At 32.6% G+C, this 22,506-nt stretch overlaps 6 protein-coding genes across 6 annotated transcripts; 4 read left to right on the forward strand and 2 right to left on the reverse strand.

Annotated features, from left to right (window-relative positions):
* Window positions 1–875: 875 nt before the first annotated feature.
* LOC124459623 (26S proteasome non-ATPase regulatory subunit 14) lies at window positions 876–4,299 on the forward strand. Its single transcript, XM_047009091.1, has 12 exons — window positions 876–1,016; window positions 1,095–1,166; window positions 1,272–1,284; window positions 1,421–1,527; window positions 1,613–1,765; window positions 1,852–1,920; window positions 2,177–2,284; window positions 2,682–2,756; window positions 2,850–2,942; window positions 3,022–3,054; window positions 3,624–3,686; window positions 4,020–4,299. Exons 1-12 carry the CDS (start codon window positions 966–968, stop codon window positions 4,113–4,115), a joined length of 933 nt encoding a protein of 310 aa, XP_046865047.1. The 5' UTR covers window positions 876–965; the 3' UTR covers window positions 4,116–4,299.
* On the reverse strand, window positions 4,234–7,325 carry LOC124459624. The gene is made up of 8 exons (XM_047009093.1): window positions 7,060–7,325; window positions 6,608–6,824; window positions 5,444–5,528; window positions 5,310–5,373; window positions 5,129–5,156; window positions 5,007–5,066; window positions 4,804–4,938; window positions 4,234–4,680 (listed from the first exon to the last, which is right to left on the reverse strand). The coding sequence occupies exons 1-8, from the start codon at window positions 7,124–7,126 to the stop codon at window positions 4,449–4,451; spliced, it is 888 nt and encodes a 295-aa protein (XP_046865049.1). The 5' UTR covers window positions 7,127–7,325; the 3' UTR covers window positions 4,234–4,448.
* Window positions 7,326–7,570: 245 nt separating this feature from the next.
* On the forward strand, window positions 7,571–11,715 carry LOC124459619 (phosphatidylserine synthase 1-like). Its single transcript, XM_047009088.1, has 13 exons — window positions 7,571–7,907; window positions 8,074–8,168; window positions 8,266–8,310; window positions 8,491–8,609; window positions 8,703–8,858; window positions 9,619–9,770; window positions 9,975–10,034; window positions 10,243–10,324; window positions 10,399–10,511; window positions 10,716–10,781; window positions 10,863–10,962; window positions 11,042–11,092; window positions 11,294–11,715. Exons 1-13 carry the CDS (start codon window positions 7,717–7,719, stop codon window positions 11,510–11,512), a joined length of 1,449 nt encoding a protein of 482 aa, XP_046865044.1. The 5' UTR covers window positions 7,571–7,716; the 3' UTR covers window positions 11,513–11,715.
* A 137-nt stretch (window positions 11,716–11,852) lies between these two features.
* Window positions 11,853–16,907, forward strand: LOC124459617 (EF-hand domain-containing protein 1-like). Its single transcript, XM_047009086.1, has 9 exons — window positions 11,853–12,045; window positions 12,114–12,472; window positions 12,583–12,733; window positions 12,865–13,077; window positions 13,506–13,635; window positions 13,930–14,150; window positions 15,172–15,312; window positions 15,681–16,099; window positions 16,210–16,907. The coding sequence occupies exons 1-9, from the start codon at window positions 12,001–12,003 to the stop codon at window positions 16,214–16,216; spliced, it is 1,686 nt and encodes a 561-aa protein (XP_046865042.1). The 5' UTR covers window positions 11,853–12,000; the 3' UTR covers window positions 16,217–16,907.
* On the reverse strand, window positions 16,274–17,107 carry LOC124459625. The gene is made up of 3 exons (XM_047009094.1): window positions 16,977–17,107; window positions 16,705–16,814; window positions 16,274–16,602 (listed from the first exon to the last, which is right to left on the reverse strand). Exons 1-3 carry the CDS (start codon window positions 17,063–17,065, stop codon window positions 16,496–16,498), a joined length of 306 nt encoding a protein of 101 aa, XP_046865050.1. The 5' UTR covers window positions 17,066–17,107; the 3' UTR covers window positions 16,274–16,495.
* A 272-nt stretch (window positions 17,108–17,379) lies between these two features.
* On the forward strand, window positions 17,380–22,343 carry LOC124459622 (dual specificity protein kinase CLK2-like). Its single transcript, XM_047009090.1, is given in 14 exon segments — window positions 17,380–17,722; window positions 18,245–18,362; window positions 18,955–19,015; window positions 19,165–19,218; window positions 19,300–19,365; window positions 19,439–19,529; window positions 20,062–20,137; window positions 20,560–20,654; window positions 20,728–20,857; window positions 21,073–21,155; window positions 21,494–21,573; window positions 21,668–21,758; window positions 21,938–21,968; window positions 21,971–22,343. Coding segments are annotated over 13 exon segments (1,089 nt in total). The 5' UTR covers window positions 17,380–17,722; window positions 18,245–18,274; the 3' UTR covers window positions 22,114–22,343.
* The last annotated feature ends 163 nt before the right edge of the window (window positions 22,344–22,506 follow it).

Genomic DNA, 22,506 nt, shown 5'->3' on the forward strand with positions numbered 1-22,506 from the left:
TAAATTTTGTATGGCACCAAGCCATAAGCTTTCTTCAACAGACAAATCGACGAAATAATTTCCTTATTCTGAGTTTGGTGAGTTTATGCGATTGTCATTGTAGACGTTTTTCGATATAAGCATCAAGTCAATAATTTGAAAGTTTGATTTTCCTTCATATTGTTTCATAACATAACGTAATAAAACGTTCTTAATTAGTCGTTCATAAACTTTGTGAATTTTCCCTTTATACAGTATAGTTGTATCTTCATCCTTTGTTTGACTGAACGTATCCATCAGTAGAATCGTCAAGTACTAAATTTATCGGTAATTTCGTTTATTTCTCAATAAATATTTATAGGTAAAGTGACATGGCCCGAGGACAACAGAAAATTCAGTCTCAACAAAAGAATGCAGAGAAACAGGCTAAATTGAAGAAACAAACGGGACATGACCAAAAGAAAGCAGCAAAGGCTGCACTTATTTATACTTGTAAAGTGTGTAAGTCACAGATGCCTGACCCTAAAACATACAAACAGCATTTTGAAAACAAGCATTCTAAAGCTGCACTTCCAGAAGAACTGAAAAGCATTTGAATGAATACGATGAATGAAACTTGTAACATTTTTTCAATTGATTAAAATTGCAATTATATTGTAAATGTGATATATTTATTTCTATCTAAAAAATATAAACATTGTCTTTGTGGTTTTGTATAAAATGAATGAAATTTGTATTAATGACCCTTGTTACCAGTTGTTACATGTTGTAAATATAATATAGACACCCCAGTCGGGGGGGAGAGGGCTATATGGAAGGGCCAAGTAAATATCTATTCAGATTGGTTCATATATATAGTACAGTGTGTTAACGAAAAACAAACGCGAAATTTGTCGTTGGTCTTCCATGCGAAATTGCGAATCGGTTTTATTGATTTATTTTTACAAAACCGAAAACTCAATATATTTTTCTTTTTATCGTTTATTATGGATAGAATACTTCGGCTAGGAGCTGGTGGTTTACCTGGTGTCGGTCAAGTATGCTTTTTTTGATTAATGCATCTTTTTTAGTACATAATTTTATTTCAATACTTTCATCTCTTGTTTTCAATCAAGGCTCCATCAACGGATGCTCCTATCGTTGATACAGCAGAACAAGTTTACATATCATCTTTGGCCCTACTTAAGGTTATATATGAATAATGGTTTTATTGTAAATATTTCCCTGGTGTTTGAGACTTGAATAGATAAGTGATCATTGTTATTTCTTTTATGCACCAATATGAACCACAGATGTTAAAACATGGTAAGCATTATGGGTAAATTGTCAGTAATCAATGTTAATGATGATAGTGAATGTTGTTTGAGTATTGTAATGTTGTTGGTCTGCTATACTTCATTTGCTGGTTCACTGTGAAAATTTATTTATTTAATTATTTCAGGACGTGCTGGAGTACCAATGGAAGTCATGGGTTTGATGTTGGGAGAGTTTGTTGATGATTATACTGTTCGTGTGATAGATGTGTTTGCTATGCCACAAAGTGGAACTGTTAGTCATCACTTTTGTTTTTATTTGTTGGTATTAGTATAGTGACTAATCAAGAGATATTCAATATTTTTTCATGTTTAACTAGGGTGTGAGTGTGGAGGCCGTGGATCCTGTATTTCAAGCAAAAATGTTGGACATGCTTAGACAGACCGGTCGACCAGAAATGGTAGTTGGTTGGTATCATTCTCATCCTGGTTTTGGATGCTGGCTTTCTGGTGTGGATATAAATACCCAACAGGTCTTTTTATGTCTTTTTGAGTTGTTAAAAATTATTTTTTTTGAAAATTTTCATTTTGTTATGTGTCATTTTCATTGCGTTTGAAGAGTTTTGAAGCTTTGTCTGAAAGAGCTGTGGCAGTTGTTGTGGATCCAATACAAAGTGTCAAAGGAAAGGTATGACAGTTTGAAGAAGAGCAAAATTTTTGATATGGTAAAGAAAGGAAATCACATGGGAGTCATTAAAAAAGTTATTCCTTACTTTTAAGATTCATCATTGGACTTCTTGAGTTGTTTCTTCTTATCACTATTTTTAACTTATCAAAATGTTGGGACTTGTTGAACTGCTGCTGTTAAACTTAGGAGACAGTTGCAACATTATCAACCTGACAAACACCTGACAGTTTTAGACAGTGAAGCTATTTTCATGTAGGTTGTTATTGATGCTTTTCGACTAATCAATCCTAATATGATGGTGCTGGGACAGGAACCACGTCAGACAACATCAAATCTTGGTCATCTTCAAAAACCTTCAATACAGGTAAACTGTGTGATCTTTATATATAGTACAATGGTTGGGTTTTATTTTGAAAACACAGGAAAATGCTCAACTCTATTTGTTTTGTAATTTCACATGCTGTGCATTTTTTATAAGTGAGCAGTGACAATGGCAGTCCACAAATTTTGTCATGCCACACATGTAAATTTTTGATCATTAGATTTATTGTTTCATGAGAAATCCAGATGTTAAAGTTAGTGAACACGGAAATATTTCCATATTTGCAACAAAACTTAATTATTGGCTACCTCACTGTATGTTTGTTAGATGTGAACAGTGACAAGAAAAGCTGCTTTAAAATTCATTGTTCATGTACCTTGTTATGTCAAATAATCATGGCGAAGAAATTTTTTTGATATTTTTTTTTATCTTTTCTTAGGCACTTATTCATGGCTTAAACAGACATTATTATTCAATATCTATCAACTATAGAAAAAATGAGTTGGAACAAAAGGTTCAATGGACAGTCTTTTAATTTGTTTAGCAGCACAATGTGATCATTTTTTTACCTCGTGTATGATGTTGATTGATATTTGCTTGAATTTAGATGTTACTAAATCTTCATAAGAAATCGTGGATGGATGGTTTAGCATTGCAAGATTTTAACACTCATTGCGCAGAAAATGAGAAAACAGTTAAAGTATGAAGTGTCTGCATTTTTCCTATATTTGACTATCAAAAAAGTATTTCATATCTAGTTGTTCCTTTTTTTTTGATAGGAAATGCTTCAACTTGCAAAGAATTATAATAAGGTGTGTATAGATCAGCTTCTAATGTTAGTTTTTTTAGTTTTACTATTATTTTTTTACATCTTGGTGTAGTTTCATCATAGCATAATAGTGCCCATGTTTGCATTCATAAATGAAGATCGTTCTGGCTAGTACTGACCATCGATAGACTGTTGCTATTTATAAACACTTCAAAGTGAAGTGACTACCTATGGATGGCTATGCAAGATGACTTTCATCGGTAAGGATGTGGAAACGTCAGTAAACATCAACACCAACAGTTCTTCTCTGGACTCCACTAACCTGGACGATCTTCATCTACAAATATGTAACGATACTCTTTTGTTCAAACCATTTACATTACAATAATGCTCGGGATAATTTTCACATACACTCAATCGAGTTTATCAATTGTTATCACAGTACACTCAATTCTTTGTGCTTTTTAGACTCAAGTTCTTCACTTTTCGCCATTTTTTTGTTGCACGGTTATGGAAATAGCAGTAGTAATAAAGCAATAGTTTATTAATAAAAGTGTTTTAAGGTTTTTTATTTCTACGTTCTTTTTGCAATCAATATATCGTGTGTTTTAGGCGTTAGAGGATGAAGAAAAAATGACACCGGAACAACTAGCAATAAAGAATGTAGGAAAGCAAGTATGTTGAAAAGAATATTTTTAAATTTTCTTTTGAATGTAGAGATTAAAAACGTCAATAAGTTCATTGAATGTCCGTTGGAGATGAATAATGAAACAAAACATTGTCTTATCAAACTATTTAAAATTAACAAAATAATTATATTGATGGTCATCACGTCTTACATTTAAATTATTGGTCTATTTAAATGACTAGTTATGACGATTAAAATAACGTTGATTCTTCACGTTCCAACATGTTTGAATATACAGCAAAATAACTAGTCTGTACTCGATTATGGAAAAGATTATAATGATTTTACTTGTTCAAAATCGCGAATGTTTCTAATTTCAGGATCCAAAACGACATCTCGAAGAGTCTGTTGATTCACTGATGACGTCAAACATTGTTCAATGTTTAGGCGCCATGTTGGATACAGTGACGTTTTAAAGTGAAAATTTGTTTATAGTTCATCTTACCAAAAAGTAAAAGTTGAAAATTTGTGTTCATTGTTGTTTTGAAGTGATATACAAAACATGGGACCATTACAATATGAATTGTGACAGCATTTGTATCAAAATATTTGACTTTACTCATTACTTCTAAACGTTAATATAAAACAAGTTTAGTGAAATAGCTATCATCATTTGTTGTCTCAAGTAGAGTTTTACATTTAACTTAACTGACATTTCCTTCAATACTACACCATTCTAATCAAAAAATATTCACAAATGCTTTTTCATGAGATCAGTCAAACAAATGTATGTTTCAGTATCTTTCTCATTATTCAATTTTTTGTAAGACCAAATTTTTACTAAGTGAGCTAACAGCCAATGATGCTCCTTTTGACGTTCCAAAATAAGTCTTTATTGCTTTACCCACGTGATATCTCGAGTATGGTGGCAGTTCCTTCAGTTCATTTAAATTCATTCGTTCCCAATCTTTCATAGTGCGGTCATAGTCGATTTGAATTTTTTTCTTGTTCAAATTTTCAATTTTTCTCTCCAATTCAATCCTTTCAAAGTATGTGACAATTAGAATTTTTAGATAAATATACGTTTATTTTATTTTATTTCTGATGTCAGTAAAGGGGAAAATAGACAAGTGGGTCTGTTGATGCAATATCCAGATTATTTACCTGAACTTCAAAACTTTTGAATAATCCATTTTAGATGCACTGTATTCAGGAATATCAATCTTAGGAAAGGAAGGTTTAGGAAACGGAGGAAGCCTGGTACTACCTAATGACGCGTCTCTCTGAGGGGTGCCAATCCTGTAGGGTAGGTTGAAATTGAGTAGAAAGTGATTTTTTAAGTTCTATCAAAGGTAACTGATTCTAACCATTTCTTTTGTGTGTAAATATTTTGATGAAGTCTTGAAATTTTGAAAGGTCCGGGAACGCTAACAATAAAAATCAAATCAAATTTACTTCTTTGTTAACTTTTACAGCATAATGTACATACTTGTCCATTCGCCAAGAAACTTGTGGATCTAATGGAAGAAACAATAAAAAATACGATGCATTATAACGATAATAGAACGATTGTAAATCTGTTTGCTTTTTTTTCCAAACTTACAATTCACTAAATCGTTAAAAAAATTGTGTGAAAGATGTAAATAATTGAACATTATCCCCTAACTTACCTACTATCCCCAAGGATGTAGCTCGCTGTCCATAGTTTGTTTTTGGTCTATTTTCCTCGTCTTCCTATGAAAAATTCCGCATGATAAAAGAACAGATAGCAATGTGTGCTGGAGTATGAAAGAAAGAATTTAACCTGAAGTTCGTTAAAAACATAATTCACAATGTATTGATTGTAGTATGGCTCCAAACTGTTGAACAAATATGGCGTGAAAGGTTTTCTGCAATAAGATTCCATAGCGTAAATTGCAAAGATGGTTATCCTTGTCCATTGTTCATTCATCACTACCTACACTGATACACGTTATCTTAGTCTATATTTTAGATAGTGTAAAGACTGTTCTTGTTCTCTGTTGTTCATTCATCACTACCTACACTGACACACATTATCTTAGTTTATATTTTAGATAGTGTAAAGACTGTTCTCATTCTCTGTTGTTCATTCATCACTACCTACACTGACACACGTTATCTTAGTTTATATTTTAGATAGTGTAAAGATTGTTCTCGTTCTCTGTTGTTCATTCATCACTGTCTATTCTGACACGTTATCTTAGTTTATATTTTAGATAGTGTAAAGACTGTTCTCATTCTCTGTTGTTCATTCATCACTACACTGACACACGTTATCTTAGTTTATATTTTAGATAGTGTAAAGACTGTTCTCATTCTCTGTTGTTCATTCATCACTACCTACACTGACACACGTTATCTTAGTTTATATTTTAGATAGTGTAAAGACTGTTCTCATTCTCTGATTCATCACTACCTACACTGATACACGTTATCTTATTCTATATTTTAGATAGTGTAAAGACTGTTTTCATTCTATGTTTTTCATTCATCACTGCCTAAACTGACACACGTTATCTTAGTTTATATTTTAGATAGTGTAAAGACTGTTCTCATTCTCTGTTGTTCATTCATCACTACCTACACTGACTCACGTTATCTTAGTTTATATTTTAGATAGTGTAAAGACTGTTCTCGTTCTCTGTTGTTCATTTCATCACTACCTCTACTGACTCACGTTATCTTAGTTTATATTTTAGATAGTGTAAAGACTGTTCTCATTCTCTGTTGTTCATTCATTACTACCTACATTGACACACGTTATCTTAGTTTATATTTGAGATAGTGTAAAGACTGTTCTCGTTTTTTGTTGTTCATTCATCACTGCCTACACTGATGTTTGTTAACTTTGTGTTTTAGGTTTTGTGATGATTGTTTCGTGCGCAGTTTTTTGTTAGTCAGCGTAAATAATAACTAAGTTATGAGTATAATATATTAAACTGCTAACAAAGGTGGTCTTTGGATGCTGTTTTTAATAACATTCATTTTCTTTTTCAGACGCTGACAATCAGCAAGCATGAGTTGCTTCTGTTTTTCTTCAAAAGTAGAAGCAGCTGTTGTCAAATCATTTACTAAATTGGACGGATGGGTAACTCGAGCGCTCATTTCAACTTCGTTTTTATCATCATTTTTTTGTTCTTCTTTTTTATCAGTTTCGTTGGTTCCTGGAAATTTTATGAAATCGATGAACGATAAATCAAAATACTTTTGGTTGAGACAAAAAGAATCACAAAGAAAATGACAAACTAACAATTTTACAAGAAATAACTAGCATGAAACAACACACATAAAATTGATTATATGATTCTGATTTTATAATTTAGTTACATTCTGAAACAATTGTGATTTTTATGTAATAAAAATAAAATATTGATTGTTCATTGTGCAAGAGTGTCTCACCTTCGTCAAGAGAATCATTTACTGTTGACAGTACTTCCATAATATCGTCTTTTTCTGATCTATTCATGGTTACCTAGACATTAATGAACTCCATTATCCCATGATTCATTTAAGCAAATTAGAGCCTGTAATTAACGAGGCAAAAATAAATTTGTGAGTTTGTACAAATCGTAAAATTTTGGTCATGAACTTTGGTCAGTGCTTTGGTATTCTTGTATGGGAAAAATTACAGCGTGTCAACATAAGTTGTTCCCATGGTAATTTGACGTCAGCATGGTGACAATGTGAAGAGTAAAGTTATAGACAAGCGGGATGCGTGAACTCTCCAGAGTGTAAAGTATGCTAAAGTTTTCCTTCAATGATTTTCAACAATGTTTCATAATTTAACTAAGTAAATTATTTCTTCGTGACCTGTTGATTTGTGGACGTTACTACATGACCTGGGCTTTCTATATTGCAACAACAATTGTATTTGTGAATAACAATTTATTACCCGCAAACAGGCGTCGAAAATAATTTTATTCTGTGTCATACTGTCAATCTCATATATTTTGCATTTATGATGCCCAGATTAACAGTGACACACGTGAAAATCTTCTGCAGGCCGATCCAATATAAATTTGCAATCAACTGATTTGTCTTGACGTCTATAAAAAAATGGCGAAAAATCGCCCCGTAGCACAAAGAGAAAGAAAATTTTCCTCTTCCTCAGTCAGTACTGATGATGAACATCATGATATCAGTGAACAAATCGTTTCGGATGTAACACTTGAATTCTTCTATAAACCTCGGACAATTACTGCACTATGCTGTTTATCAATGTACCTTATATATTTTGCATCTACTCAGTGAGTATTTTTTACATTGTACAAAGAATATGAGGCTGATTTATAGCACAAATGAGCGTCCTTTGCAGCTATTTATTTCTCATTACTTTTATACAATTGAAGTGAAGAATAAGGTATTAGAGTAATTAGAATGACATGAAATAAAACTGAACACGTTTGTATATAGTAATCCTGAAGTTGCTTTGAGCAAGAATATTTTTAAAGGATTGGTTGCCATTATTGTCGTCTTTCTAATTGTTTCTATGTTGGTTGCTCCTAATGGTAAGCTGTTCATCTTCATGAGCTATATTAATAAAATCCTTCATTTTCTTTATTGATTTTTGTTTGGTTTTTCATGCATGTTTTTGGTTTGTTTTAGGACCATTTACTAGGCCTCATCCATTGGTGTGGAGAGTTGTGTTTGGTATGTTCACTATATTGATTCAAAATAAATATTAAACATTGCTGTTATGGCTGCTTTTCATTTGTTTCCCTATAACAACAGCTTACTTATTTTTACTACTTGAATCAAAAGTTGAAACTCAGAAGAAACTAAACCTCTAACAGTAATATATTAGTTCTTCTTTCTTTCTAATTTTGCTAGGTATCAGTGTTGTTTACTTGTTGGCTTTTACGTTTTTGCTCTTTCTAAGCTATAAACAAATCAAGGAAATTCTTGTCTTCATTGACAATGACCTCAAATATGCTGGACCTGATACCAAGGTGATCTACAAGCATAGATAAAATTTTCAATGTGCATTTACGTATCTAGGGGAGGTATGACTACAGCTGATGGTCTTATGTTGACGTCTTTAGGAATATGCTGTAGACTGCAGTCTTACATGGGCCAAGCTTTATGACAGTATGGATGTATTTATACTTTCACATTTTCTTGGATGGGCTGGCAAGTCATTAATCATTAGACATACCATCCTATGCTGGGCTGTTAGCATCACTTGGGAAGTTACAGAGGTATTTAAACAGATTTTTCTTTATAATAATGTTTTCCATTGTCCTGATGTCTTTGTTCACTTGATGAGATAATGAAGCATAACAGTATAACTCTGTTGAATTATGTCTTAAAGGAAATAGTCAGGTTTTGAAATTAGAGTTTTTATATACTTTAGTCTAGGGACTTAATCAACAATGATCTGATGTTGAAAGTTGAGTCCTGATATATTCCAGTCTAGTGTCTTCATCAGGAGTAATCTGATTTTGAAAGTTGAGTCCTTAAATACTTCAGTCTAGTGTCTTCATCAGGAGTAATCTGATGTTGAAAGTTGAGTCCTGATATATTCCAGTCTAGTGTCTTCATCAGGAGTAATCTGATTTTGAAAGTTGAGTCCTTAAATACTTCAGTCTAGTGTCTTCATCAGGTAATCTGATTTTGAAAGTTGAATCCTGATATTTCTAGTGTCTTCAAAGTAATCTGATTTTGAAAGTTGAATCCTGATATATTCCAGTCTAGTGTCTTCATCAGGAGTAATCTGATTTTGAATGTTGAGTCCTGATATATTCCAGTCTAGTGTCTTCATCAGGAGTAATCTGATTTTGAATGTTGAGTCCTGATATATTCCAGTCTAGTGTCTTCATCAGGAGTAATCTGATGTTGAAAGTTGAGTCCTTAAATACTTCAATCCAGTGCCTATGTCAAAAATTGAGTGATTATATACTCCAGTGTAGTGTATTTATTAAGATATTAGCTTGATTACTTTCACTCATTTCATGGTAGATATTTTTTGCTCATCTTCTACCAAACTTTAAAGAATGCTGGTGGGATGCAATTTTACTTGATATTATCGTGTGTAATGGATTGGGAATATGTGTTGGTTTGTACCTTTGTAAAAAGCTAGAAATGAGAACGTACCACTGGGACAGTATCAAGTAAGTGTCACTAAATATATTGATACAAAGCCAGTTCTGTTCAAGTTTTCTTAAACATGTTGACGTTTCGTTGGCAACTTTGCTTGTATCTGGGGGTAAAATTTCATTAAAATACATTTTTTAAAACGTAAATGAGTTATCAACGATAGATTATTTTACATAAAAATAGCGTATGTTTATGTCGTTGTGTTTTCATTTTTTCAGAAATATTCAATCAACGACAGGAAAACTACGACGTGCAATACTGCAGTTCACTCCAGTCAGGTAAAGTCAGTTTGTCAACTATATGATTATTTAAAAATAATTTAATACTACTCGACATGCTATTATTTCAAAAGTAATGGTTAATATGACGTTAGTTTCCTGTCTAACCTACCATTTGTTCAGTCCATTAATGATTTAAAACTCACTATTTATGCTGTTAGTTCTTTCATTTAAATCTGAATTAGAGCTCATAAATTGAACTTTATAGTTGGACAGTCGTCAACTGGACGGACTCAAACTCATCGTACAAACGACTTTTTTCACTTTATTTTCTTGGTGTTGTTTGGCAGGTTTGTTTGATTTTAATCCTAAAATAAAAGCAGAGTTTTGTGAATGTATTTTCTTTTCTTTTATCATCTTTTAGATTGTTGAATTGAACACATTTTTCTTGAAACACATATTTCACATACCAAATGCTCATCCTTTAAATATATACCGTTTACTGTTGCTGAGCTTGATTTCAGCGCCTACCATTAGGTAAGACCGTAAGTGCTGGTACTTTAGTTCGTATCTTTACACATTCTAGTTAAACTTAAGTTATAGATGTAGTTTATTTTCTTGTATCTTGTGCTATTTTGCTCATAATACCTTGAAAATGAATGTTAATCATCTTTTTGTACTTTAAATGTCGTCAATCGTGAGGAAAGATAGCTATAATATTTAAATCAATCTTACTTTCAGACAATACTATATATACATAACAGATAGTAGAAGTAAAAGAATGGGTACCCAGTGTTGGGTTTTCATGTAAGTTTTCTACTTAACTCTGATATTTTGCCACTGTTAGTACATCTTTCATTAAAAACTTTTATTTTTATATCCTCGTAGCGCCATCACGACGGTGGAGCTGTTAATATGTATTAAATTTGGAACGGAACTTTTTGCAAAGACAGAAAGAATGAATATAGTGTTGTGGCTTTTGGCTCAGGTTTTTGTCTACTTTTTTAATAAAATGTTTGAGTTTTAAGGTTTTGACCAAAATTAGTTTTTTGAATTCTTTTTTTTAGCTGGTGTTTAGTTTTATCATCGTATGTCTGATGGTCATCAACCGTAACTTAGTGAGTTTAAAATTCTTTATATTTTAGTTAATTTAGCTGTTGTCAAGAAATCTATTGACATTCCAAAGAAATCTACTTAAATTATGGGAAATGGAAATAAAGTACTTTACGAAAATATTGAAATGGTTAATCAGAGATTTTAGGATTGTCTCCTTAGAGTCCGGAGTTAATATTTTTACCATAGATTGTTTTATTTTCCAGAACACCGACACTTATGACAAGGAAAGGACTGGCGCTCTAGCCAATCATCCAATGAACATGGGTACTAAATCTTATGATTATATCAGCAGTAACGGCGTGGGACTGGGTCCCGGACACTCAGCAACCAAATCCAATAAACGTGTGTACACGCGAAGTATGGCTAAAGAGGCAAAAAAATCTGGCAATAGCTCGCATCGTAGGCGATCAAATATTTCATAACGCCTGGAGTGATTTGTATCACTGTTTATGTGAACTAATCATAGGCTTTGTGTTGACATAGAAATAGGTATATATTTTTCAAATTACTGTACGTGTACGAACGAACGTCATCAAAGTGTCAACTGCAGGATCTGGCATGATATAAACAGTCGTTTATTCATAAAATTTTATAATTTGAGTCAATTAACATCATGTTAAATCTACTGTTGTAGATAGGTGTCTTCATTTCGTTTTTTTTGCAAATAATCTGACTACAAGATTAAAGTCCTGTTCAGATCATTGATCCCGATCGATTTGTATTTGATGATGGATTTAAATATCATTTCAGTAAACAATAGATCAGTGACTCACAAAATTGGTTGCATGGCAACGGAACGCCGTTTTATAAATCAAAATAAATTTGAGGAAGAAGTAGGCTTAGATTTCGGCGATAAATCTTCACAAAACTCTCCAAAAACTTAAATTTGATTGATAAAATAGTTCAAAATATGGCGCTGCCTTTCCTACCTGGTAATAATTTCACCGACCCGACGGTAAGTTTAAAAATAATCGACGTTATTTCAATAGATAACAACTTACAAGGAAATTGTCATATTTGCAGAAAACACGATTTCATCGCTCCCAGAGCTTAGGATGGAAAAATGGCTACGCTCTTCCCGTTACTCCGAAAACGGCAATCGGAGGAGAGCCAATTGTTACTAGCAAGCTAACACGAGAAGAATTGGATGAATTGGCAAACTTTAAACCCTCTTTAACGTACGGTCAAAAAGTTCGAGCGCCTCCAGGGGAATTTATACCTGCCCACGTGGGCTTTGACAAGAAAGTACTACTTTTTTTTGGATATTTCAAGCAGACAGTTCATGAATCTGCTACCGAGTATTATAGAGTTCGACCTGTGAGGGTATATTACTATCTCGAAGATGATTCAATTGCTGTTGTTGAACCTGTTGTCGAGAATAGGTAATGGTATTTCGAAGTTAATTTCAAAGTTAATGGTATTTCAAAGTTTGACGAGCGAAGTTAATTTGTCAAGCTATGTTTTAAAAATCAACACTGCTTCATTACACTAGTGGCATACCACAGGGAAAGTTGATCAAACGACAGCGGCTTCCCAAAGACGATCTAGGAAACTGCTGGAATTGGAAAGATTTTAATCTAGGCATTAACTTGACTTTCTATGGAAAAGTAATACGCATTTGTAATTGTGATGAATTTACGAAGGTAACGGCTTTTATGGGTCTTTTCAATCCTTTGATATCAAATGTAGAATTCATACGATCTTTTTTTTATAAATGTTATTTTAGTTGTTTACCCTTGTTTCAACATGGCGATATATATATTTTATTTTCTAGGAATTCATGGCTAGCGAGGGCATCTTGCTGAATTCACCTGAAGAAATTGTTAAAGATCCTTACACAGAAAATCGAAAGCAGCCTCCCAGGACGTACAATACACCTTCAGATTTTGATAAATTAAATCAATTCCTTGTGATGGACCGTAAAGTTCTTCGATTTTTCTGCGTTTGGGATGATCGAGATTCTATGTTTGGAGAAATGCGACCTTATGTAAGAATTATGACAATCATCCATAATCCTATCAAATTAAATTTTCATCAAAACAAGTAGAGTGGAACCTCCTGTAAGCGGATACCCTTGAGAACCTTGACATGGTGTCTGCTTACAGGAGGCGTGGTGTTATGAAAATTGAAGATCTATTGGTAAGAACCAGATAGCAATCAAAGCAGTGTCTACTTATGAGAGATGACCATACGTATGTAGAAGGTGAAATGTACAATGCAACTGTTTCTTGAAATTAGTACTTAAGACCGCGAAAAGAAACACGTTATCAATTGCTTGTTCAACTTTTTAACATTTGATCATGTGATCATGAAGAATTCAACGTGAACATCGAGAGGATTATCTACGATGTATTATAAATTGTGTTGTTTTAAAGCATACCTATTTCATGAACCATTTGATACAATTCATTTTAGATTCTTCATTATTATCTCGTTGATGATACCGTGGAAGTTCGTGAAATCCATACTGCTAACGACGGAAGAGATCCATTTCCAGTTCTTATTCAAAGACAAAAACTCCCAAAAAACAGGAAGGCGACAAAATGTAAGTTAAATTATACACCGATACATCTACAATAGATTCACATTTCAAGATTAAATTTGTTACACCATTTTTTAATTATGCTACATAACCTATTTTTTTGCCTCGATCCAACTGATCCATAAAAATTACAGTTGTTGTGTAATTTACGTTCGTAGAAACTTTTTGCAGTGATCATTTTATCAAGAAGGTTTTAACTCTCACCTTTTTGTTTTCTTAATTTGCTACTTCATGCGCAAGAAAATTAATGGTGCTCATATTTTGCAACATATGGTGAAATCTTTTTCTCTTTTCCAGCGTCATTCCCACGAGCCGTCCTGGAGATAACAGAAAATGAAATAAGCGATTGGTTTAGACCTTCTGACTTAATGGTTGGACGAACGGTAACAATGCTCGGTCGTAGATTCCTTCTTTATGATTGTGATCAGTTTACTAAAGAATATTATGCTGAAAAATTCGGAGTCTCTGACTTTACCTCTGTCAACGTTGCTGAGCGGAAAGGGGAATCTCCGAAACACGTAAGAATTAAATGTTTGTGGAAGAGATTGCAATAACATAACATTTGTTAGTGCAGTTGATATACGTGTAGTGCTACAAGAACAGTCGTCTAAAATAACGTGTCAATGTAGGTAAAGATGAATGGACAACAGAGAATGAGAACAGTCTTTACACTATCTAAAATATAAACTAAGATAACCTGTGTCAATGTAGGTAGTGATGAATGAACAACAGAGAATGAGAACAGTCTTTACACTATCTAAAATATAAACTAAGATAACGTGTGTCAGTGTAGGTGATGATGAATGGACAACAGAGAATGAGAAAAGTATTTACACTATCTAAATCATAAAGTAAGATAACGAGTGTCAGTGTAGGTAATGATGAATGAACAACAGAGAATGAGAAAAGTCTTTACGCTATCTAAAATATAAACTAAGATAATGTGTGTCAGTGTAGGTAGTGATGAATGAACGACAGAAAATGAGTACAATCTTTACACTATCTAAATCATAAAGTAAGATAACGTGTGTCAGTGTAGGTAATGATGAATGAACAACAGAGAATGAGAACAGTCTTTACACTGCTAAAATATAAAGTAAGATAACGTGTGTCAGTGTAGGTAATGATGAATGAACAACAGAGAATGAGAACAGTCTTTAAACTGCTAAAATATAAACTAAAATAACGTGTGTCAGTGTAGGTAGTGATGAATGAACAAAAGAGAATGAGAACAGTCTTTACACTATCTTAAGTATAAACTAAGATAACGTGTGTCAGTGTAGGTAGTGATGAATGAACAAAAGAGAATGAGAACAGTCTTTACACTATCTTAAGTATAAACTAAGATAACGTGTGTCAGTGTAGGTAGTGATGAATGAACAAAAGAGAATGAGAACAGTCTTTACACTACGTAAAATATAAACTAAGATAGCATTTGTCAGTGTAGATAGTAATGAACGAGCAACAGAGAAGAAGATCTTTATAATACATTTTTTATCACAATTTCAAGAAATGTTATAAAGGCTTTTTTCTGTTTAGGTAATTCCTCCATATAATGGATTCGGTTCCCTAGATGATTCGCTACAATCATGTTTATCTTTAATTCCACAACCCCCAAAGAAAGATTTTATTCGTATGTTAGAAAATGGCAATAAAGTCCTGCGATATTCGGCCATCATGGTGAGTGCTCAAAATTTTCTTTTAACTTATCACAAACATTGAAGTTTGAAATCTTTATGAGTTTTTCGAATTTATGATTTATTGCTCATAAATTAAACTCGTGCAGGTCAACTTTTGAGTAAATGTACTTTTGTCATCACTAAAAATTACGATTGTGCCAAAATATTGAACAATATTCATGTTATGTATGTTTTTTGCCGAAACTTTTACTGCAATGTGTCGTGCGGAGGAATGTATTTCTCTGATAGTTTTAATGATCCTCTCAGTTCTTCGGAACTGATGCATAGTGCGTCGGACATAGTGCTTAAATGTGCTTAAAATAAAATATTCTGCCCAATGAACATATAGTTGCATTCTTGTCTTCCCAGGAATCTGTTCGACCAGAGGATAAAGATCGTAAATTTATAATCATCTATCGTCTCGCAGATGACATGATAACCATCTATGAACCGCCTGTACGCAACGCAGGTATACTTTGCGGTAAGTTTTTACAACGTACCCGTGTACAAAAACCGGGCACCCCCACAGATAACCCGGAGTTTTACTCGCCGGGAGATTTTTACATCGGTGCCAAGATCCACGTGTTTAAGCACCGTTTCATCATCACGGATGCGGACGAGTACGTTCTGAAGTATTTGGAAGCAAATTCTGATGAATTTCCTAAGGAAACCATTCTTTCATTACGACAAAAACTTGGTAAATCCTTCAATATGTCACAAGAAAATGATGATGGAAACAATGGAAACCAGGAAAAACCAGAGGGAATTAAAACAGAGTATCAAAGGAGGTAATGTAAAGTTGAATTTAGAGGAGGAGGGGGAGGAGTAGGGATAGGTGATGAAAATCTTTATCACATTGATGATTTCTTAAAATGTAATGGCTGTTGGATTTTTTTAGGTTTTGAATTATTCATGTTACTTTGATGCTAAGAATTCATAAATGGCAACACTGTCCCAGGAGATCAACAGTTAAATGTTTGGTATAATTGTGTTTCAACTACATCAATTTGAATAACATAAATACATAAATATATTGACCTTTCATTATTCTTTGACAAAAAAGCAATTCTTCACGGTGGTCTTAATTTCATTGTTGACCTAAGGCCAGATGTTTTAATGTTGCATGATTTCAGTGAAATCATTTCAAGTTAGAATGACATCTTCAGGAGGGGGTTGATTGAAAATCAAGTTGAAATGATATTTTCTTTTTCTGTATTCTTCTTCATGAACTGTGACAGAATTTCTCTCACTTTCACTTTGCTTGTTTCAAAAACCAAGCTATCTTTGTCAGCTACAGAAAATATCCTACGTCAAACTAGTTTCTTTAACACAAAAACAAGTTTCATATTTGTGGAATTTACTCAAGAAAGAATGAAAGATAACTTTTACTTACCAAAATGAATTTCAATTTTTGGTTCAACCTTTTTACTTATTTCTGACTGAATGAGGCATTTTGGATTAGAGGCTCTTACTGCTTGCGTGTCAACTATTCGCAGAAATTCTCTGTAGTTTAAAAATAATTGAAAATGTTAGTACTGAAGCTATTGACCTATTGCATTATTTGTATAGTGCATTAAAATATTATTCAATGAGAAATACTTTCTACGTTCTTAATTGTTTTAATAACTTTATTTTCATGATAACTTGCTTGATAAATCGCGAGACCTTGCTGACGCGGTTTTCCATTCAAATGGATTGAAAACAACTAGGATTTTTGAAACTAGTTTTAAATTCAATCTCTTGGTGGTAGCCATTTTGTTTTCAAATTACATGTTGCACGGGGGGTGTGGGCTGTACTCATGTTTGAAGATGAAACATTTTATGATATGAACAATGGTCATGGCTTTTCTTTTTCAAAGCATTTACTAACCAAATAAATAGCGTTTTCCATGAAACTAAACAACACAAACTGACCCATTGGTATCAGTCATTCGAATGTTTCAAAGCTCAAATAAAGATAGCGTTATCCAGCCGATATTATATCACTGTCGGTGATAATACCTTTGTTATGATTCGTCGATAAGAAAGGACCAATCAGAATTGTTTTCATATGACTGAAAACCTAATCTGATTCTGATCCCATTGTCTGATCCTGATCGAAAGAGCCTCCTCCATTGACCATTGTTCGTCATTCAACGTGTCGTTTATTTTAGGGAAGGTTTTTTACTTAGGCAAAACATGTCTCCTTCCCGGAGAAGACGTGATAGTTCAGAAGAGGAAAGTGTTTCCAGTTACAGGCGCAAAAACATCGTCGCAGCTCTGTCTCGAGTAGAAGAATATACCACAGTCGACGTTTGTATGAGGATAGCGAAAGTAGTGGTCGAAGTCGCAGAAAAAGACGTAGAAGCCGTAGTCGTAGTGATCGAAGACGAAGGAGAAGAAGAGAGGATCGAGATGTGTCCAGACATTCTGTAAGTCAATAATATTTCTTAATTTTTAATGGGTAAAATTTAAATGAAATATAAAATTCAATATTTGTCCACAAACAGAGATTTGAAAATAACGCAAAGTCAATACAAATGAAATTGAGTTTTCAATTTTTAACGATAGCACGCATAATTTTATAGAATATTTGCTTAAATGATTAAGTTGTTTTATATGTTTGTCACTGTCAGGTGAGTCTTCCATGGTTTGATTTTTACACAGAATTTATGAATTCGAAAAACCGAAATATACAGTGCTTAGAAATGTTTACACAAATAATTGATAAATTATATCTTCCCTGCATTGTGTGTTTTCGTTCCGGAACAAATTCTTATTTGGCTTGCTTGTGTGTATTTGCTATCTTTCTATATCGGAAATTGTGAATGAAATGAAATGATGAATTAATTCGATGAAATGTGGATGTTGAAACAAATTTCAATGAATGTCAAATAATCGCTGATGCGTTGGCCCTTTTCAAATACACATACAAACTTATGCACGGAAAGAAGGAAAGGAGGCGAGACAGTGAAGATAGGAAGATGAAGCAGGAAGGAACAAGTCAAACAGTGGAAGATGATAAGGATGGTCATCTAAAGTACAAGCGAGGCGACTGGTTAAATTCAAGATGTATTAATATATTTTTGCTCTCATAATTGTGGTAATTTTAGATAGTTCAATCATGTTGAGTGGCTTAGGTCATTCCGTATATTTCATCCTGATCACAAGGCTGTCTTCAAGCCTATGTCATGGATTGAAAATCAAAAAAATTTCATTTTTCATCGACACGATACATCTATTTTTCTCTACCTCTTCACTGGAGGAAATAAAAGATAAGATGGAATAAAAGATATTTTTTATGGCAATCTAAATCATTTTATGGGCATCTGGTGTTTAAACATAGAAAAACATGTTGATCTGAGAGCTTTTGATGAATGATTTGTGGATTTATTTGCTTTGGCATCTCAATGTACATTTTATTGGAGTATCTTAAGATCTTGAAATCTGCTACAATGACACATTGAGACTAGTATTCATTACAAATGCATTTACAAGGCAACCAAGCTTTTATTTTTTGCATGTCATATTTTGTAATGCCTTTAGAAGGCATCTGAACATATAAGTGGAACATTATAAATGTTAAGTTTTCTTTGAACTTTAAATAAAATAAATCACTTTCAAAGGAAAAAATTTAGTGTGAATATATTTTGTTTTTATTTAGATGAAATTTGCAGAATGTTAGGAGAAGGTACTTTTGCTAAATGTTTGGAATGTATTGATAGGTATGTAATGTTTTTTTCATGCATAAATCAAAACACATATCTTAGTATAAGTGTTGTTGATGTTTAAAGGGCATGGGACAAATATTTATATATTTAGAAATGTGGAAATTATATGATATACATGTGATGTAATAATACAATTATTTTAGATCTACAAATGAAACAGTAGCTGTCAAAGTCATAAAAAATGTGGATAGATACAGGTCTAATGAATGATTTTGACAATTTTGTGCATTTTGTAAATTGCTACATATGGAAAGGAAACTTTGTAATTTTTCATAAAGGGATGCTGCAAAAATTGAAATAAAAGTACTTGAAAAGATTCGTCAGAAAAAATCAAATGATAAAAAGTGAGTGAAAATTTTCACAACATTTGATTTATTTTGTCTTTGTACTTTAATGATTGCATCTTTTCTTCTTCAGTTTGTGTATCATGCTCATTGACTGGTTCAACTATCATGGTCATATTTGTCTAATTTTTGAAAAATTGGGTCTGAGTGTCTTTGAGTTTATGGTGGGTGTTTTTGCTCTGATAACTTTGTTGTTTGTATGTAAGATCTCAATTGGATTTTATAGAAAATCAGTATCAATGTTTAACAGAAGTTAACTGTATTTTATTTTGACATGTGCTTGTAAAAGAAAATTTATTAGAATGATGAGTTAGAATTATGAAAATTCTTATATATCCAAAGTTGTTTTTACCAGTATATGTTATGTATTACAACCAGCATGTTATACATACCAACACTAAATTTGTTGTTAATGAGCTGTAAACTGTTTTAGTTAAATTTTTAGCAAAGGTTTAACTGTTTGAGAGAGTAAATGTGAATTTGAAAGTGTATAGTAATATTACTTGGTGATTTAAAATCAATCTCAATAAAAACAATTAGTGTATTTTTTGCAAGCAAAACATGATATCCTGGTAAATATATACAAGAAAATTCGGCTGTGTATAAATGATCATTCCAAATATTCTTCACATTGATATTTGCTAACTAGTGCTAACAAGTTCTCGTGTTAATGAACATTGTTATTGTTTTGTATAGAAAGAAAATAATTATCAAGGATATCCTATGGATCATGTTCGCAATATTGCATATCAACTTATTGGAGCAATCAAGTGTAAATTAAATTTGCTGTTACAAAAATGAAATTTGTAAAACTATACTAATGAACTGTAATTAACTGTAGCTTGAGTTCATCATGTTGTTCAGTGTGCGAATTAGTTTAGAAAAAACGATGTGCAATTTTTTTGACAAAAGTGTTTCTTTAGAAGCATAATCAAATCGATATTACGTTAATTATTATATAGCGCTAATTGTTAAATTAATATTTTTAAACCTGAACAAATTCATATGATTTACAACAGTGTTTTTCGTTAAAACTGCTGATTTTTGCACATCATTTGAAAAAGTGATGTGCAATTGTTTTTATTTTAGCTAAAACGATGTGCAAATTGCACATTGCACACCGTTAATTCGCACACTGTATTGTTTGATTATTTAATTGACTTCAGTGTTCAATGTTTTGTTCTTTTCATTTAGTTCTTCATGGCATGTCCCTCTGTCATACTGATTTAAAGCCAGAAAATATGTTATTCGTGGATTCTTCCTATGATCTTTTCTACAATTCAAGAATGGTATTTATTCTTTTAATAAATTCTAATCATTTCACATTAAATGTTGTAATTTTTTTTATGTTTTAATTTCCAGAAAAGTCATGATAAAATTCTTCATAAATCAGATATTAAAGTAATTGATTTTGGATCAGCAACATTTGAAGATGAACATCATAGCAGAACTGTGTCTACACGACATTACCGCGCTCCAGAGGTCGTTTTAGGTGAGATAAGATCCTTTTGCTATGGCAGCCATCAGCATTAAATTGAAACAAATTATAGGAAGTAGCGATCTGCACTAAAAGTTAAACACTTTATCCCTTAAGTTTTGCTCCTTTTTCATCAAATTCACATCCTGCATTTTTTATGCCAAACTTAAGGTGTTTGTGAACCCTTCCACCTGTCACTGATCATTAGCTACACATTCTCCTTTGTTTAGAACTTGGATGGAGTTATCCCTGTGATGTCTGGAGCATTGGTTGTATCTTATTTGAGTTATACACAGGCTTCACTTTGTTTCAGGTTCGATATTGAACTTGTAGTTATATGTCATAACGAGAACTGCAATAGCTTCTTGTTGCATGTAGATGAAAAATGTAGCTTTTAAACTGTATAGATATTAACTTTTAGTTGAGGGCCAGTGTTTGGAAATTCTTTTCCTGGGTTTTTTTCTTATTCTGATATCTCCATTATTGATGATTAATTACATCATGTTGGTTATGTCTTGGTAGCGACATAGGTTGCCCAGGAAATTTAAATCAATTTAAGCATTTATACAGCAATAGTTAATACAATATTTATGCAATAGTGTAGAAGGTATGTTTGTACTTGTCCTATTAAATTTTTTGCTTCCTATTTAGACCCATGAAAATTTGGAACATCTTGCAATGATGGAACGCATTCTTGGAACTTTGCCTTCAACTATGTGTTGGAAATCAAAGTAAATTTGTACCTAGTTATCAAACATAAGAACATGTACTTTTTGTGTTGTTTTGTTGCATGTTTATTTTGTAATGTTTGTCTTTTTTTGCTAGGAAAATGAAATATTTCTATGAAGGAAGATTGGATTGGGATGAACGAAGCTCAGATGGAAAATATGTTAGAGATAACTGTAAACCACTAAGAGTAAGTTTGTATATTAACAAGATCTCAAATTTTGAGTTTCCTTTTTGTTGATGATTCATTGCTAAATTCTGCTTTCTTTTTTGTTACCAACATAATGGCACATTATCCTTAGTATTTTAGGCAATGGAAAAACTTTTTATCTGTGTCCTACATGTAACTTTAACTTCTTTTTCATCCAGAAATATGTGGTCAGTAAAGAGGAATCTCACCAGCATTCTTTGATTTGCTGGAATGCATGTTAACATTCAAGCCTGATAGCAGAATAACTGCAGCACAAGCTTTAGAGCATGCATTCTTTCATCCTTTGAACTCCTCTAACTGTACAGATAATACATCTCCTCGGACGAGCAGGTGACAGTCAATCATTGACATTTAGAATGAAGAAAATTACTTTGATAAATCTATGACAAAAAGAATTGACAATTTGTGGAAACATTGTGTCAGAATCGACATATAATATCTATATATACAATGGGAAAAGTCAACACACTTTTGTTATTTTGTTAAAATTACCATGTATCAACTTCCTTATGTAAAAAAAAGTTATCTGTGTAAATAAATTTGTATTAAATACTCTCTATGCAAGTCGTTGTCTTTTGTGACAAAAGATGAGAAGGAATGTATCAATTGTTTCTCCAAACTAATTTTAAACTCATACTTCCCTACTATAAATTCTCCACAGTCCACAGCTCTACTAACTAAACCTTTACCACCTTAACTCGAAAAATGGACATGAAAGTGAAAGTTA

This window comes from Xenia sp. Carnegie-2017, unplaced genomic scaffold (assembly GCF_021976095.1).
Source record: "Xenia sp. Carnegie-2017 unplaced genomic scaffold, XeniaSp_v1 HiC_scaffold_13, whole genome shotgun sequence".
NCBI classification, from domain to species: domain Eukaryota; kingdom Metazoa; phylum Cnidaria; class Anthozoa; order Malacalcyonacea; family Xeniidae; genus Xenia; species Xenia sp. Carnegie-2017.

Coding starts and splice junctions, on each gene's coding strand:
- LOC124459617 (XM_047009086.1), top strand. CDS start 12,001: ATGGCGCTGCCTTTCCTACCTGGTAATAATTTCACCGACCCGACG. Junction 13,078..13,505: donor TTGGAGAAATGCGACCTTAT/GTAAGAATTATG, acceptor AATTCATTTTAG/ATTCTTCATTATTATCTCGT. Junction 15,313..15,680: donor TGCGATATTCGGCCATCATG/GTGAGTGCTCAA, acceptor TTGTCTTCCCAG/GAATCTGTTCGACCAGAGGA.
- LOC124459623 (XM_047009091.1), top strand. CDS start 966: ATGGATAGAATACTTCGGCTAGGAGCTGGTGGTTTACCTGGTGTCGGT. Junction 1,017..1,094: donor GTTTACCTGGTGTCGGTCAA/GTATGCTTTTTT, acceptor TTTTCAATCAAG/GCTCCATCAACGGATGCTCC. Junction 1,921..2,176: donor TACAAAGTGTCAAAGGAAAG/GTATGACAGTTT, acceptor ATTTTCATGTAG/GTTGTTATTGATGCTTTTCG.
- LOC124459619 (XM_047009088.1), top strand. CDS start 7,717: ATGGCGAAAAATCGCCCCGTAGCACAAAGAGAAAGAAAATTTTCCTCT. Junction 9,771..9,974: donor TACCACTGGGACAGTATCAA/GTAAGTGTCACT, acceptor TCATTTTTTCAG/AAATATTCAATCAACGACAG. Junction 10,325..10,398: donor TTCTTGGTGTTGTTTGGCAG/GTTTGTTTGATT, acceptor ATCATCTTTTAG/ATTGTTGAATTGAACACATT.
- LOC124459625 (XM_047009094.1), bottom strand. CDS start 17,065: ATGGCTACCACCAAGAGATTGAATTTAAAACTAGTTTCAAAAATCCTA. Junction 16,815..16,976: donor TGGAAAACCGCGTCAGCAAG/GTCTCGCGATTT, acceptor TTTAAACTACAG/AGAATTTCTGCGAATAGTTG. Junction 16,603..16,704: donor AAAAATTGAAATTCATTTTG/GTAAGTAAAAGT, acceptor TATTTTCTGTAG/CTGACAAAGATAGCTTGGTT.
- LOC124459624 (XM_047009093.1), bottom strand. CDS start 7,126: ATGAATAGATCAGAAAAAGACGATATTATGGAAGTACTGTCAACAGTA. Junction 5,157..5,309: donor TACATCCTTGGGGATAGTAG/GTAAGTTAGGGG, acceptor TTCTTCCATTAG/ATCCACAAGTTTCTTGGCGA. Junction 5,067..5,128: donor GTTTCTTGGCGAATGGACAA/GTATGTACATTA, acceptor TTTTATTGTTAG/CGTTCCCGGACCTTTCAAAA.